The 16,319-nt window shown below is 48.5% G+C and overlaps 1 protein-coding gene across 1 annotated transcript in view; it reads right to left on the reverse strand.

Annotated features, from left to right (window-relative positions):
• The window catches only part of CLSTN2 (calsyntenin 2), a 600,605-nt gene extending 590,772 nt beyond the window's left edge, over positions 1-9,833 (reverse strand). The window contains exon 1 of the mRNA XM_026497144.4: positions 9,130-9,833. Coding sequence (XP_026352929.2) covers positions 9,130-9,241 — 112 coding nt within the window. The 5' untranslated portion in view covers positions 9,242-9,833. The remainder of the gene's footprint in view (positions 1-9,129) is intronic.
• Between the last annotated feature and the right edge of the window lie 6,486 nt (positions 9,834-16,319).

A 16,319-nucleotide genomic window follows, 5' to 3' on the forward strand; every position in this document is an offset into this window, starting at 1 on the left:
TGCAGCTGCTGCATTCTTGGGTAGCCATGGTGACCACCAGCTGGGTGACACGTGCAGGCTGTGCATCAAAGAGCCGGGAAGGGACTTAACACTAAATTCAAACTTCTCCTGAAAATATACCTAACTAAGTAGGTAAGGCCATATAAAAACAAAGAGACACAGGGTTTTGTTTGGGGGGAGCTGAGTCCCAAAGTCTCAAAGCAAATTTCTTAAATCCGATCACCTTCTTTTCATAGGCACTTCAGCCTCGCAAAGGTCATTTAGAGCCACTTCCTAGTGGACACTCAGAATGTTCGTGGGTAGAGGAGGGAGGTGGCACAAAGCCAACCCCAGAAGCGTGAACGGTTTGCCCCCCCGCCCCAGCTCCACACTGATCAGTGGGTCCAGGTCACAAGACTTCCTTCTCCACAGTGACTGCTGTCAGACTGGTTCGAAGACCGCAGATTTGTTTAACTATATACTACAATGAACATTGTGGACACGCAAAGTGGTAGAAGTCACAAAAATGATGTGGTTTTTTTTTAATCGCAAAATTTAAGTCAAATTTCAGCCAATGAAGCATTTTTAGAGGCAGCGAGAGTGGTGTTTATAGCCTTTCTCAGTGAGAATTCTAAGGGCATCTGCTGGACTTGACACCCTCACACATTTCGGTGTGGTTAATGTTCTGACCCATCTGTAGAGCGGAGTGTTTTCAACTTTTACAAAGTAATGCTGTTAATTGGTTTGGAAAGATAGATAACTAAAGGGGAGAGGCCGGATGAGCAGTTCCTAGCAGAGCCGAAGGGCAGGAAGGGGTACTCACCAGGAGAAATTTGCAAGGACTGAGCCCCGAGGCACTCCCAGCCAGTGTGGGTGGCATCACCATGGCGCACATTGGCTCCCTCCACACTGAGCATTCACTGTGGACCTCAGACAGTGCGGGACACCAGTCACACAGAGGTGACCGGGCTTCTGACCCCTGGAGGGGCTCACAGTCTGCCTGGGGAGGCAGGAAGGCAATAGGCACTTGAATGGGGGAAACTAGAAGTGGTAAAATATAGAGGAACAAGGCCCCCACCTAGAAGCAGCCCGCAACCCATGTAAAGAAATGAAGTGTTCCTTGGGGAACTGTTAGTAGCCAATGGAGTGCTTCTCGGATTTGGCCTAGGCATCAGAAATACCAGAGAGCTCCGGGGAGCCTAGCTGGCTCAGTTGGTTAAGCATCTGCCTTCCGCTCAGGTCATGACCCCAGGGTCCTGGGATCTGAGCCCTGCGTGGGGTCCCCGCTCGGTGGAGAGTCTGCTTCTCCCTCTGCCTGCTGCTTTCCCCTGCTTGTGTGTTCTCTCTCTCTCTCTCAAATAAACAAACAAATAAATAAAATTTTAAAAGAAAGGAAAAGAAAAGAAAAATGTGAGAGCTTTAACGGAAATCCCAGGTCCTAGCCTAGAGCAACTGGAGCAGAATCTCCGGGGGTGGGTTCCAGGCCTCAGTGCTATTTTATAACCGTCTCAACTGGTTCTGCTGTGCACTCAGGGTTGAAAATCAGTGACTCAGTGGAGGAGAGGGCAGATGCTGAAATTAGACTTGGTGGATTCAAATCCCAGCTCTACTGTTTTACTGATTGGGTGAACTGGGTAGGTAGCTTAACCTTCCTGGCCTTGGTTTTCTCACCTATAAAATGGGGATGATAAGCGGATACATCTGCTTGAGCGGCTGGAAGGCTATGAGTATTAATACCGAAAAAGCACTCAGAACAGTGCCTCAAACATAGTCAGCTCTTGGTAGATGGTCATATTTGCTGTCTGGAAAATGCTGGAAAGTTCTTTGAGAAGACAGGCGGCCTGATGAGAAGTGAGGAGAAAACCATCAACTTTTATGGGAGGCTGCAGAGTTTCGAACTACCTCGAGAGAAACTACCATCAGGGGTGACGCTCCCTGTTCTCAGAAGGCAACTGGGCCCTCATGCGTCCCCATTTCAGAGGGGGCTTGGGTTGTAAGAGTGCAGGCAGAAGTCCTCTATGGACGCTTCCTGTCCTAGCCATTGTTCTATGACTGTCTGAGCTGCTAGCAGGGGTTATGGAAGGGATGGGAGAGGCAGAAGGTGGGAGAAGGGCTAGTGTCCTCTAGGACAAGAACTGGTATCCTACCCCCACTCTTTTCCCCACAGCACCCCTTCTTACCCTAGGGCAGTGGCTACAAAATGTGATATAAGAACTGGATTTCCAGTACTAGAGTCCCAGTGGCAGCAAAGACTCTGCTGTCTGTGTAAGTAGGGAGCCAGGCACATTGAGGGGCCATGCTGTTCAGACAGTGGGCATCACAAGTGGTAGCCTGTGACAGACAGAACCTGAAGCCATTCCAAGAGTGCGAAGCTATTCTCAAAACCCTGGGACCCTGCCAGCCCCTAGCGTGGATGGTGAAGGATGGATTCATGATGACTGGGATGGAATTTCTTGGAGACCTGGTGGGACTGGAGTTGGTGCTACCCATCCTGAGCGCACTGTGAGGGAGCAGTGAAGAGGAGGTCAAAATTAAAATTCAGCGGTTTCATTGCAAGTCCCGCTGAATAAGGCAGTAGCAATGGACATGGAGAGACATGGGAAGGTTCTAGCTGTTTATGGGTAGAATCAACTGGACATGATGAAGGACCGAGTGTGATGGAGGAGAGAGAAGCATGCTGGAGGAGCCTGGGGCTCTGACTTAAGTGAGTGCACAGGGGAACCCTCACCCAAATGAAGGCCACAGACAGAATAACAGCAGATTCTTGGAAGGAGAGACGAGGTTGGGCATACATGGAGCCAGTGGTACCCCAGATCATCCTAGAGGAGGCAGATATTAAGTAAGCCTCAAGATGAGCTAGAAAAATTGTTCAGAGCCAGAGATGGCCCTGGGAGAACTGATATAAGTTGAGGACACTGAGCTGGGAAGAAGCAAGGTCCTGAGGATCTATAAGGATAAGTGCCTGTTCCAAGGATTAGAAAAGCGCTAAGAAGATGCAGACATGGGCTTTGGGTGACATCATCCAAGACATCACCTGGCTCTCTGGTGCTGGATTACAACCACGTACAAGCAGTAAGACCCCTTGGTCTGATTTCTGGCTCTGCTGCTACAAGCCCTATGAGGTTCCTTTACCAACCTATAAAATGGGTATTGGTGAAAAGAACAACTGACATATATAATCATGCCATGACAGGAGAAGAAAAGGCAGCCCTATGAGTAGTCAGGTACCTGCTACTCCATCTATACCATCTCCTCCCACCCTTGCCACACTCACTTTTCAGCATCCCCTCCTCATTCTCCCCATATATCTAAGATACTTGAAAGTGTTTATGGTAGCCTTTATTCACCCTGCCTGCTTAACAAAGGAGTCAGGAGAGGGCCATGCTTAACGAAAATGAAAGACCTGGAGGGAGCTCTTTCTGGTGCAGGAGACCCCTGCAAGCACACTTCAGACCACACAATGCAGACAGCTGCCTTCTCTGCTTGAGGCCAAGCATGACGGGAGGTGAGGAAGGCTTCAAGCTGCCTGGACCAGAAGCCAGAAGCCATGCTTACTCCTTGTGGCAACGTGAATCAGAGAATAAGGCTTGCAGAGAAACTGACTCTTTCAGCAATTTTGTAGTGAAACCCAAATGTTCTCAGACAGTGAGGCTCAGACAGAGTAAGAGCCTCTCTGACCTTACTCAGACCCTTCCCAAAGCAGACATCACATCCCTCTGGTAGGTAAGCCCATGATGTGATAAATCCATGTCTACCACACTGTTCTGGGTTCAAATCTCAGTTCTACAATCTCCAAGCTGTGAGACCTTGGGTGAGTTACCTCACTTCTCTGGGCCTCAGTTTTCTCCTCTGTAAAGATGGGACAGCAATTCTACCTGCATCATAGGAATGGGGTTAAGACCAAATCAACTGACAGGTGGGAAATGCTGAAAACAGTACCTGGTGCATAGCATGCATTTAATAAACACTCACTCTTTTATTAGCTCTGTAATCTGCATACAGAAATGTATTCTCTCACTCTTAAAAAAAAAAATGGGGCACTTGGGTGGCTCAGTTGGTTAAGCATCCTGAGATCAAGCCCTGTGTCAGGCTCTATGCTGGGCGTGGATCCTGCTTCGGATCCTCTCTCTCCCCCTCTGCCTCTGCCCCTCCCCCCTTAGAAAAAAAGAAAAGGAAAAAAAAGAAATGTATTTGGCCATGGCTGAGCTCCCTCTTCACTCCCGCCTGTGTGCCAATCATGTGCGTTCTTACCATCCTGCATTCACCGTCCTACCCCCTCCTATCTGCTTACACAGTGCCTACTCACCCATCAACACCCCTTTCATTTTCTCTGTAACTCTTTCCTGACTTCTCCCATCCTTGCCAATTTCTTCCTTTCCTCCAAGATTTTTCTGAGGTCTGTAGTGCACAATCTACCCTTTTCCCGTCAGCTATGAAGTTCTCCAATAGTTCCCGTCATGTGTGATGTTTGCCTTAGACAGAGTATGAGTTCTTTGATATCTGGAACTTGCTTTATCTTTTTGTTCCCCTCACAGAGAATAACAGAAGACTGAGAAGTAGCTACTGGCTGATAAGGCTGAAGAACAGGGCCCAGTGCATGTCTGTGTTGGCCTTTCACCCAAGACACCCTTCTCTGACCAGTGCCCCCCCTGCCTTCTGCCTGATGCTCCCAAAGCCCACAGCACAACTGTTATAAACGTTTATGTCCCCCCAAGATTCGTATGCTGAAACCCTAACCCCCAAGTAATGGCATGAGGAGGCGGGGTCTTTGGAAGGTGATTGGGGTTGGAGGGGGCCATGAGGGTGGAGCTCTCTCATCAATGGGATTAGTACTCTTACAAAAGTCAGGAGAAAGCCTGCTTCTTCTCTGTTCTCTACCCTGTGTGGGTACAATGAGAAGCCAGCAGTCTGCAACTTGGAAAAGGCTCTTACCAGAACACAACCCTCCTGCCAACCCGATCTCAGACTTCCAGCCTCCAGACTGGGCAAAATACATTGCGGTTGCTTATAAGCCACCCAGGGCCCGGTTTTTTCATTACAGCAGCCCCACCTGGTTAAGATGGCGACCATCTGTCCTGAGTACGCGGTAAATGTCTTGAGCTCAGCAGTCTTCCCCTAATTCAGCCTTCTCCATCTCAAACTTACCACGCCAATGGAAACATTTCCACAGGGGCCAGTTAGTGGTGGGCCAGACAACAAATAATAAAAATCATGTTTCAAGCTGCCATTTAGTTATCATACCTTGGGTTACCCTCTTCCATGTAAACAGGCATCATCAGAGAGGTTGTCTTAAGCAAAACAAAAATGCTTCTCTGCTTCCTGGAATAGCAGAGCTGAGAGGAAAGTGCTAACTGGGCAGGGACCTCTCCTAACAGCACAAATCAACCACAGATGCTCTTCCTCCAGAGATGAGAAGCCCCACACCTCCAGGGCTGGCCCGCATAGATACATATATTTACTTATACAGCACATATTACTGAGTCTCTACTCTGGCTGCATTAAGTGCCAGGGCTTTTGAGATGAATGAGAAGGGGGCCCTGGCCTCAAAGGCGTCCATAGACTAGTGAGAGGGGTAAATGTTTTCACAATTCAAGCCAAATGTGTGTGAATGTGCACTTCCGTTCATACACGGTGTTTCTACATACATGTGCACACACACACACACACACAAAGAGACAGAACAGAGCTTGGGCTGGGAGAAGATATGAACAAAGCTACTGAATTGCCAAGAGGCCAGAAAAGGGGATTTCACTAAATCTCAGACTCTAGAACCCAGTGTTCACGTGACCAGTAATTACAATCACCATGTATTTAGTGCCATTTGCATGCCATGAACTGGATACATGATATCTAAGCCCTCTCCTGACAACCGCTTTGCAAGGTAGATTTTTGTATCCCTATTTTATGATAAGGAAACTGAGGCTCAAAATCTTAGCTAATTTATCCAAGATTATCTAGCTAGGAAGCAGTAAGACTTGGATTAGAAGCCGGGTTTCTCTAAATCCAAATTTTATTTTATACAGGAGAGGAGAAAACATCTCAAATATCTACATCAAGAAACAAGAGCACCTCGATTGCAAACAGGTGTAGTCACTAAGCCCATCACTACTGACTGCTCAGCTTACACCTGGAGACCAGGCAGCCACGTGGCCCTAGAGAGACAAGGAGAGGCAGGATGAGATTCCAGCCCTCAAGCCTCACAGAGCTGCGCTGGGCCAGCCAAGGAGCACAGGCATGCCCGAGGAAATCACAGTGTCCTGGGGGTGACCAGCCTGGGAGACCAGTGGGGAAAGTTTCCTAGGGGAGGCCATGTCTAAGCCTGACCATGTGATGAGTAACAGTAGGGATTAGGCTGAGGAAGGTGACCTTCTAGTCTGAAGACATAGTCTAGAGGATCCATGAGCACATCCCGGCTCGGTAACCACAGGTGATTCAGGATGAAGGGAATCCGGTCTTTTCACGGAATCCAAGAAGTGTTTGTCTTTTTTGAATAGCCAAGATAGAGAAGAGTAGAGGGAAGTGGTTATAATAACTGCCTGGCCACTGGATTATTTCAGAAATTGGGAATATGTTTGCACTAAAAGTTCAGTGACCCTGTGAAAACGCCCAAATAGTTGTATGGAATTAGCTGCTCAATTCCCTGCAGCAAGAAGCAAGGAATAAAAAGGCAAAATGAGCCACTGCACCACAGACACAAAGTCTTACAGGAACCCAAAGCCGTGAAGGTGTGTTTCTAGACAGTTGTCCAGAGGGCGTGTTCAACTCTGCCAGGCAGCTTGAAGCCACATTCCCAATTTTCTTCTACACAGGAGTACAGAATTGTATGCAGGAAGAAAGCTATTTTTTGTTCAATCTTCTTCCCATGTGTCCCTGACTCTTTTTCAATGATGGGAGTAATAACGATATGAGCCTTAGAAACGGCAAAGTCAGTGGCAGTAGGAAGCTTACCTTTACTGTTGCACGTGTTCTTCAGAGATTATGTGAGATTTGGGAACGTAAAATGCAAGTGTATCGTAACAAGGAAAGTCAGTCCTGTAAATACCGACTAAAGTGTCATTATAAATGTCTCTGTTTTGATCAACTATTACACATTTGTCTTTTTCAAAAAAAAAAAAAAAAATGCAGCTAACAGCGCTCTTTGCAGCCCCCCAGTGGTTGGAAGGGGAAAGAAGGAAGAAGGGGGATTCAGACAGCAACTCTGACCAGTCTAGGGCCAATCAACTTTTTACATTGGAAAGACAAATGGCTTGTTTTCACCATAAAATGAGTATATTCTAAGTGAGGAAGAGGAAAAGTGTTGATTAAAATACACGTAATTGCACACATACATGTGAATCACTGGGAGCCTGGATTTTTTTCTTTTTCATCTTTCTCTCTTATCTCTGCAAAGCTTTCTATTCTGACCTGAGAACTCCGCAATGCATAACCATACAGGTCCTCTACCCAAACAAGCTTTTCCCTTTTCTTCACTTGCTGTGAGCAGCCCTGTTTGCAGACATCTGCTTATAAATATACCATTTGTTCTGCTACAGGGTGATGAGAAAATCTCCAAAAACATGTCATTTTTCTGTTTAACAAAGTGTCTACATGGGGGAAGGAGGGCAAAAGGTTTGGAAGTTCATTGTTTTTAATTCTTGTTTTTTACCAAAACAACAGTCTCTCAGAATGATCCCTCGTATTAGCGACTCCTTTACCACGCTTTGAGATATTTTCATAATGAGTTTTTCCTTGACTTCTCAAAAAAGAAACCGCTTCTCAAGAAGGGAGGGGGGACTGAATTGCTGAAAAGAAACAGGAGGTCTGCTTATGAGTTTCAAAACCATGTCACCAAAAACGTAAGTTTAGAGAATAAGCAGAAACTCTTTTCTTCTCAAAATTATCATTCACAAGTTGTGGGACCATCCCTCAAGTCCAGAGGAGGCAAACTGTCTACCTTTCACTCTCCTCACCCTCCAAGAGTAATTAAACCTGGTATACATCCCTTCCCTGAGCCACTGGTAAGCTATCGTTCAAAGCCAGCTTGCAAAATCAGGTTGCCTCTAATAGGGAACCTGTTTATCTACAGGTGCAAACCCTTCCATCCCCTGATGATGGTCGACAAGATTCCAGCGATCAGGTTCCCCCCCTCCTCGTTACCTGCCAGATTTGGCCACAGCCCCCAAGTCAAGCGCACACCCTGCTCGTCAACAGCGCAAAGAATCAACAAGTTATCACTAAAAGCTGGGCGCTCCAGCCCAGATCTGCTACTGCCTCCTCAGCGCCCACCGCCACCCAGCTCTCTCTCTCTGCTCCTCCCTCTCCCCTCCCCGAATGGTCCTGTCAGCACGTGACCTTCTCTTTCAGATCCGCCCTCCGGTCGCCCCTACCCCAGCGCCCTCCCCTTGCACCCAGACAGCTGTCAAAGTACGCTGCTCGCCCGCTTACTGTCTCCTTACAGCGCCGGGCGTTCACCAGGACCTTGCTGCCTTCTGGGAGCGAGCAGCGGGGAGGTCAGGATCTCCCACCGCCGCGGGTGGGCGGGGGAGGGGCGCCAGGTGGGCGCCTCCGCCCGCTGGAGCCCGAGCCGAGTCGGAGAGGCAGCGTGAGTCGTCTCATCCCGCACTTCTCCGGACTCCGCGGCCCACCCGGAGGGTGCGCGTTCTCAGGGGAGCCACAGCTGCCCTAGGGGAGCCTGAGGCGAGCGGGAGGGGGGGGCTGCCCCGGAGGCTACAAGTTTCCACCCGCCTCCGAGCCGGAGACGCGCTCTGCTCCGTCCTTTGAAGGCACCGCCGCCGATTCCCTCCCTCAGGGCAGCAGCAGACAACTGCCTCTTCTACCCGGCGCCCGAGCCCTGCTCAAGCAGCCCCCGGGCTGGGGCCCGCGACACCCCCACCCCGCCACAGACAGACCCCAAAGTTGTCCAGACTCCGCAGACCTCCCCTTCTCCCCCGTGCCTGGACCCCGCCCAGGGTAGGGCCGGCGTCTGCAGGAGGAGCCTCTCGGGTCCCGGGCGCCGGGCGCTCACTTCGGGGATCCCGAGCGCACCGAGGCCAGGGGAGCTGCGGCAAAGGAGGGCGTGCAAATCGAGCGTGAGCCCGGGTCCCCGCGCTAGCACCCGTACGCCCGCCCTGCCTCCCTCCTCAGAGAGGAGGAAACTTCCCCAGCACCCACCTTTAGCCGCGAGGAGGCGGCGCCGCCGGCTGCCCCCGCCGCCGCCGCCGCTGCCGCTCCCCACGCCCAACGCCAGCAGGAGAGGCACCCAGCACAGCCTCCCGGTCAGCATCCTCGCCGCCGCCTCCGTCAACGAGCCGCAGCTGCCGCCTGCTGCCCGCGCGGGCTCTCGCCTGCGGGTGCCCGCCCGGCCGCGGCCGCCTCGCTTTGCCTGCTGGGTGCGCTTCGGGCGCCGCCGCGCTCGACCTCCGCTGCCCGCTGCCCGCCGCCGCGCCGCTCTCTCGCCGGCAGCAGCCGCGCTCACTGGCGCGGACCCGGAGCGGCTCAGGCGCTCACCCCGGGACGGCCCGTGACGTCACGGAGGGAGGGAGGTGGCTCCTGCATATTCATGAGACGCGGACACCGGCTCTGCTTCCGCGCTCCCGGCTCCGCGGCCCCGACCCCTAACTTTCCTCCAGCGTCCTCACGCTCCCCGGCGCTCGTGCTCCAAGCAGGACTCGGCTCTCCGAGGACCGCGGCGGGCGGCTGCGGGGAGCCCTCCCGCCCGGACCGGGTCTCCAAAACTGCCTCAGGAGATGGCGGAGCCGCTCAGAAAGTGGTCACCTGGGGCCTGCGCGTCGTCCGTGGGGCGCAGGGGACCCTGCCCTGCCACGCCCTTGGAGCTGACATCCGTGCCGAGGGGCGGGCGGCCGTGCTGCGAGTCCTGCCCTTGGCCGGGCGTCTGGACGCTCTGTGCCGCCTGGTCTGGGGAGGGCGCCAGGCACACGCGAGAGCTGGAGAACGCGAGCGCTGCTCTGGACTTGCCAGGCAGGGTAAATCTCCCTGGACCTGGAGGGCAATGGCCAGACTCCGCACCATCTTGGAGGCAGGTGCAGCAGCAGCCGCGGCTCTCAAAGGCTGATGGACCAGATCCGAAAAGCAAACTTGGGGTTCTGGGCCAGCAGTGGGGACATAACTTCCCTGCAGTATGGTACCTAGGCAAGAAGTTACCACCTTTCTGTTGTCTCTCCACATACCTAAGACTGGGCCCCCTGACGTCATGCTTTGTAACATTTCATGCCATTGAGTAATTGTCACTGCCCTGAGAGCAGGGGCCACGTACGTCTTGTCGATCCCCCACCACCCCAAAGCCATGCAAGGTTCATAAAAGTACTCAATATTAATGGCTCAGAATAAATCCTTTACCATATTTGCATATATACAGTGTCACTATCACAATTCAGGGTTCATAAGGAATAAATAGAAATATAGAAACAAGTTATTCATTTATTCAACACATTTACTGAGCACCTAGACAGATTGTATTATCCTGCCACTGGGCACTGGACTAGACATTAAAGGTCCAGTGACAAAAAAGACTTGTCTGTCCTCTCCTCAAAGCCTTTGTTTCCCATCTGAGAAGCGAGAGAGGGCAGTAAAAGGCAATTACAATGCTTTGTAAATGTTATGGTCCTGCACATTCTTTATGTTGCTAGATATGAGCCTATACAAATCAATTAACAAAATGTATATATTGCAACAGTGTCTAAACAGCATCCTATAATTAATAACTGTTGTTTGGGGTGCTCAACAAAGCCATAAAATCCATTAACAGCCCTCATGCTGCTCAGCCTTTCTGCGCCGCCCTGGCAGCTCACCCAGAGCCACGGCAGTTGTGAAGGCCAACTCCCCTGCATTTCCAGGCACCGAGAGGTGCTTGGCGAGGGGGGGAGGGTCAGCAGTGAATCACAGCGGCTGCAAACAGGCTCAGACCAGGCAGGGTACTTCACCTGCAGGTCTCCTTTAGCGTGTACAACCAACATCAGAGCTATTATTCCCATTTCACACATGAGGAAATAGAGGCTCCAGGTATGTTAGGTAACTTCCTTGCCCAAGATCAAAGAGCTAATAAATGCCCTAGGCCAACACCAGAATCTTGCTTTTTTCAGACTTGGTATCCAAATCTAGAAAGGATGGCAAGAAGGGTAAGCTGACCCAGGCAAAATCAAGGAAACCAGCCAATATAGGAGAAATATAAATTCGTCTCATTTTTTCCATTTACACTCCGTCCAATTACATATTTGCCTCTCCTTCATTTTCTCTAACCATTAGACTTACTTTAATGACTTACCTGCACTAACCCTTGATATCATTCTACAGGGTTTCATTAGGATCCATTGGTTAGTCCCAAAAATTTTACATGAGATTTCAAATACAGACTAAATAATGAGAAAGAAGAGAAAATACAGCTGATTGGAAAACATCCCCATCCCACCTAGATCACCAAGAAAGAACACAACAGAGAGACACAGGGAGCAGGCCAGTGACCAAAAGACACAGTATTACTAGCCTCTATCTCCTCCTCTACAAATGGGGTTAATAACAATGCCTTTTGAGGGAGATGAAGTTCACTAGTGGCCCCCATTTGTTCATGTCTCCCTAAATCCATTCCCTTTGGATATGCAGTCCTACCCCAACTTAGAGCTTAGCCATACAACTTGCTTTGGCCAGTAGTACAGTCACATGCATGTTTCCTTTTCCTTTCTTGGACCCCTGCCACCATCATAAGAACAAGTCCAGGGTAAGCTGCAGGAGGGTGAGAGGTCATATGGAGCACAGCTGAGCTATCCAGCCAGCCAAGTCAGGAACAATTGACCCACCAGCTGACCACAGTTACATGAGCGAGCCCAGCAAGATCAGCCACACCTGGCCCACATCAGAACTGCCCAGCTGACTCATAAACAATAATAAATGGTTGTTGTATTAAGCTGCTATGTTTGGGGCAGGGGGTAGAGGTGGGGGGGGTTGGTTAAGAAGCATTAGACCTACTTCATAAGTCATTTCAAGAAGTAAATGAGAAAATGTATGTGAAATATTCAGTATGTTGCCTGGCACATAGTCAATGTTCAATAAATATAAAAATGTCCTCCTCTTATCCCTATTTTCCCAAGTCACTGAAATGCCACTCATAACTCTGTTTTGTTTGGGAGAAAGGCACCAACCTGGCTGATGGGATGAAAGTGAGTAAGTTCAGCCTTGGAAATACTCAGGCCACAAGAAGTTCAAGTCCATGTCATCTGTGTGGAGCACTGCTGGACCACTGCAGATGCAGAGAGCGGGTAAAACCGCCCAACAGTTCATGCGTCATATGGTGCCAGGCTTTACAGTGGGGGTTTGACATTCCATACTTCATTTAATCCTTGCAACAGCAGGTATTCTTTTCTTCTATTTTATTATAACCAGATTACTGGCTTAGAAAGTTTGAGTAACTTATCTACATTCACATAATTATGCAGAATATGAATTCATGTCTGCCTAATTCCAAATTCCATCTTTCTCCCACACATCATTGTTTTGAGAAAGGCGTATAGAAAAAGTAAGCAGTGGAAAATGGTTTCATATGAGAAAAGATAGCTTTGGCGATTTATTTTTTCATCTTTATCCACCATCACCTCTGAGTAATAAATACAATATAAATACAAGTCTCCGAATTTGCTGAGGCCCTACCCTTTATTTTTGACTTGCTATTGGTGCATGTTCCTTTAAAGGCCAGGCTCAAAAAATGGTGAGCAGGATGATGTAAGTCCTTGGTCACTTTAAGCCCCAAGCCCAGGGTCCCACCTGGTGGTGCAGTAATGAATCTCAGACAATTTATTTGGGTCAATAGTTTTTAATAGGATAGAATAGAATCTAACAGGAACAGGCCTGACATAAGCACAGCCAAACCCTCTCATTTTCACCAGGGTCATTAATGCTTTGCCCAATTAAGCACCAAAACACAGCCCCTGAATAATTTAAACTGGGTAAACAAAATAAATAAATTATAGCAGCTTATGGAAACTTATTTCTAAAAAGAAAATTAAACAGAGGCTTTCCGTTTTTAATTTAATTCAATTAAAAGTACTTAACTTTAAAAAAAAAGGTTGAAAATCTGATACTTAAAGAACTGGAGCCATTTACGGCTCCCCTCCCCCATCTTTGCAGGCAAAGCCAGGTCTTCATGACCCACAAGCAATTGGACAGGTTACAGAATTTTCAACATCTCTCAGATGTTTTGATGCTAGTGCAGACACTGCTGCTGCCAAAGGAGCTTTTTAAAGTTTAGGCATTTCTCTTCAGGAAAAAGCAAGACAAGCTTGTTCGTGACCAAATCCAGTTCATGTTCAACACTATTTAGACATGAGTGTTTTATGCTTGGCAAGGCAGAATGCCCTGACTAAAAACAAATATGTCATTGATTATAGCAAGGAATTATTCCAGTATACTCTCCTATACTTCCCTTGGACTTGTATACCCTGTGGTGGTTTAAAAAAAAAACAACAACAACAAAAACCACAGCCATAAAAATCCAGTGACACTTCTCCCATTGAGGGATAGAATCTCTCTCTTCAGCCCTTGAATCTGAGCAGATTTGTGACGGCTTCTTCCCACAGAATTCAGCAGAAGTGATGTTATGTGACTTCCCAGACTAGATCATAAAGGCAATGCAGCTTCTGCCTTTCTCACTAGGATGCTCACTTTTGGAGCCTGGAGCCACCAGGTACAAAGTCCAGCTGCCCTGAGGCTGTTGTGTGGATCTCAAGCCATGTAAGAAGGCCACATGCAGGTGTGCTGACAGCCCCAGCTGAGTCCAACATTTGAGTCATCCCGGAACCTTCATATAATTCCATTTCTTAGCTGCTGATTCCCCTCCAGCTGTTTGGATCTTCTTGGCTGAGGCCTCAGACATCATGGAATAGAGTGAAGACATTTCCACTATGCTCTGCCCAAATCCCTGGCCCACAAAATCCATGAGTGCAATAAAATGGTTGTTTATGCCACCAAGTTTTGGGGCAGGGATAACTGGAACATACTTATTTTCATTTGTTCCCTACAACAAAGACAGGGGACAGGAAAGTATGCTGAGGTAAGCCCTGTGTGATTTGTCCCACTACAAAGCTCAAATGTGGAGACTTGTGGAAGCCAAGAAGAGGAACCAGAAGAGCTTTGTGCGAAGAGGGTGACTTCCAGAATCGAACAAAGCTAGATTCCAAACCCAGCTCTACCATTTTCTAACCATGTATGACTCAGGAAAGCTACTTACTCTGGACCTCAGTTCCCTCAGCTACAAACTAGGACTAATGCAACAAGATTGTTGTAAGGTTTAATGAACTGTGAAGAGCTGAATCCTTTCCCTGCCAGATGGTAGAGACAGAGTAAGCCGAGCTATCCACAGTGAAAGTGGAAACTCACCCAGGGCCACACGGTGGCGTTTTTCCTGATCCTTAGTACAGTATTTGGTGTTTTCCATGCAGGCAAAATGTGGACATCTGTGGACACACATGGAACCACACCAACTCAAGCACCATCAGCACCTTTGCCAACACTGCCGAGGAAAGCACCAGCCCCCATGCATTGCCAGAGCAGTTCAGATGTGCTGTGAGTACTTATGTCTACGTGCTCTGCCATTTGTGGGCTTCGTTCCACCAAAGGGGACAGGAAGGAACCTATCATTTATTGAGCACGTACTATGAGCCAGACATTATATACATCCCCTCATTTAGTCCTCCCATAGCTCTGGAAGGTGATTTATTCCTCCCATCAGACACTCAGGGAAACTAAGGCTCAAAGAGATTAAGTTATACTGTGTATTAGTCAGGGCTCACCAGAGAAATGGAACCAATGGGATAGAGGGAGAGAGAGACAGATATACAGATACAAATATCTGTATCTGATAGAAAAATAATAGGTAGATAGATAGATGATAAATATAGAGAGAAAGGGATTGACTTATTATAAGGAATTGGCTCATGTAATCATGGAGGCTAATAAGTCCCAAGATCTAGGTCCCGGACACCCAGGAGAGTCAGTGGTATAGTTGTAGTCCTAGTCTGAGAGCCTGGGGACCAGGAGAACCAATGGTGTAGTTTCAGTCCAAAAGCTGACAGCCTTGAGACCCAGGAAGAGCTGATATTTTAGTTCAAGTCCAAAAGCAGGCAAAAACCAGTGTCCCAGTTGAAAGGCAGTCAGGCAAGAAGAACCCTCTCTTACTCTGGGAGGATCAGGCTTTTTGTTTTATTCAGGCCTTAAATTGATTGGAAGAGGGCCGCCCACATTAGGAAGGCCATCTGCCTTATTTAGTCTACTGATTGAAATGTTAATCTCATCTAGAAACACCCTCACAGGAGCACCCAGAATACCCCATGGCCCAGTCAAGTTGACACATAAAATTAACCACCACATACTGCTACAAATGAAGGAGATGGGATTTGAACTGAGGTCTATCTGCCTCTGAAGTTATATTTTGTCCTGCCAAATAAGCCAATCTGTCCACCTGTCACCATGGCTCTAGGTGCTGGGTTTTTCTACCTGGTGTTCACACAACCAGCTACTTAATTATGGATACTCAGCCCTCCCCCACTACTCAGATATCCTCCAAGGCTCCCAAGACCCATAGCAGAAGGTCAAGACTCTTAGCAGCCTGGCTTTCGCCTCCATTGATAACTTGACTTCCATTATGTGTAAACTATGCATCTGGCTGCTGTTTTCACTGTCTGTCAAAAAGGTCTGTGCCAACCATGCCTCCTACACATTTGCTCACACTATAGCCTCCACTGCTGTGGGTTGAATTGAACCCCCCCCCCCAATTCATATGTTGAAGTCCTAACCCCCAACACCTCAGAATGTGACTGTATCTATAGAGAGGGTCTTTAAAGAGGTAATTAAGGTAAACCGAGGTCACTAGGATGGGCCTTAATCCAATATCACTGGTGTACTTATTAGAAAAGGAAATTTGGCCACACACGTGACAGAGGGAAGACCCTGTGAGGATGCAGGGAGAAGACAGCCGTCTACAAGCCAAAAGGAAAGGCCTCAGAAGAAACCGACCTTGCCAACATCTCCATCTCAGACTCTAGCCATCAGAATTGCGAGAAAATAGGTTATTTAAGCCATCCAGTCTGTAGCACTATGTTGTGGCAGCCCTAGGAAAGGAACCCAACTACCTCCAGCCTCCCTCTCCCTCCCCACATAGCCCACTCAGTCCTACCTCCAATATATGTCTCTCCTAACTCCCCAGTACATGTTTATCTTAAAATCCTCCAGACACTCTCCATCATATTTGAAGTAAAACAAAAACCATTTTAGGCTAACTCACCAAGCCCTATTTGGTCTGTTCCCGCTTGCTTCTCAGACCACTCTCTCCTTGTCCGTTGGCCTTTGCTCTTTTGAAC

Source organism: Ursus arctos, unplaced genomic scaffold (genome assembly GCF_023065955.2).
Source record: "Ursus arctos isolate Adak ecotype North America unplaced genomic scaffold, UrsArc2.0 scaffold_20, whole genome shotgun sequence".
NCBI classification, from domain to species: Eukaryota; Metazoa; Chordata; class Mammalia; order Carnivora; family Ursidae; genus Ursus; species Ursus arctos.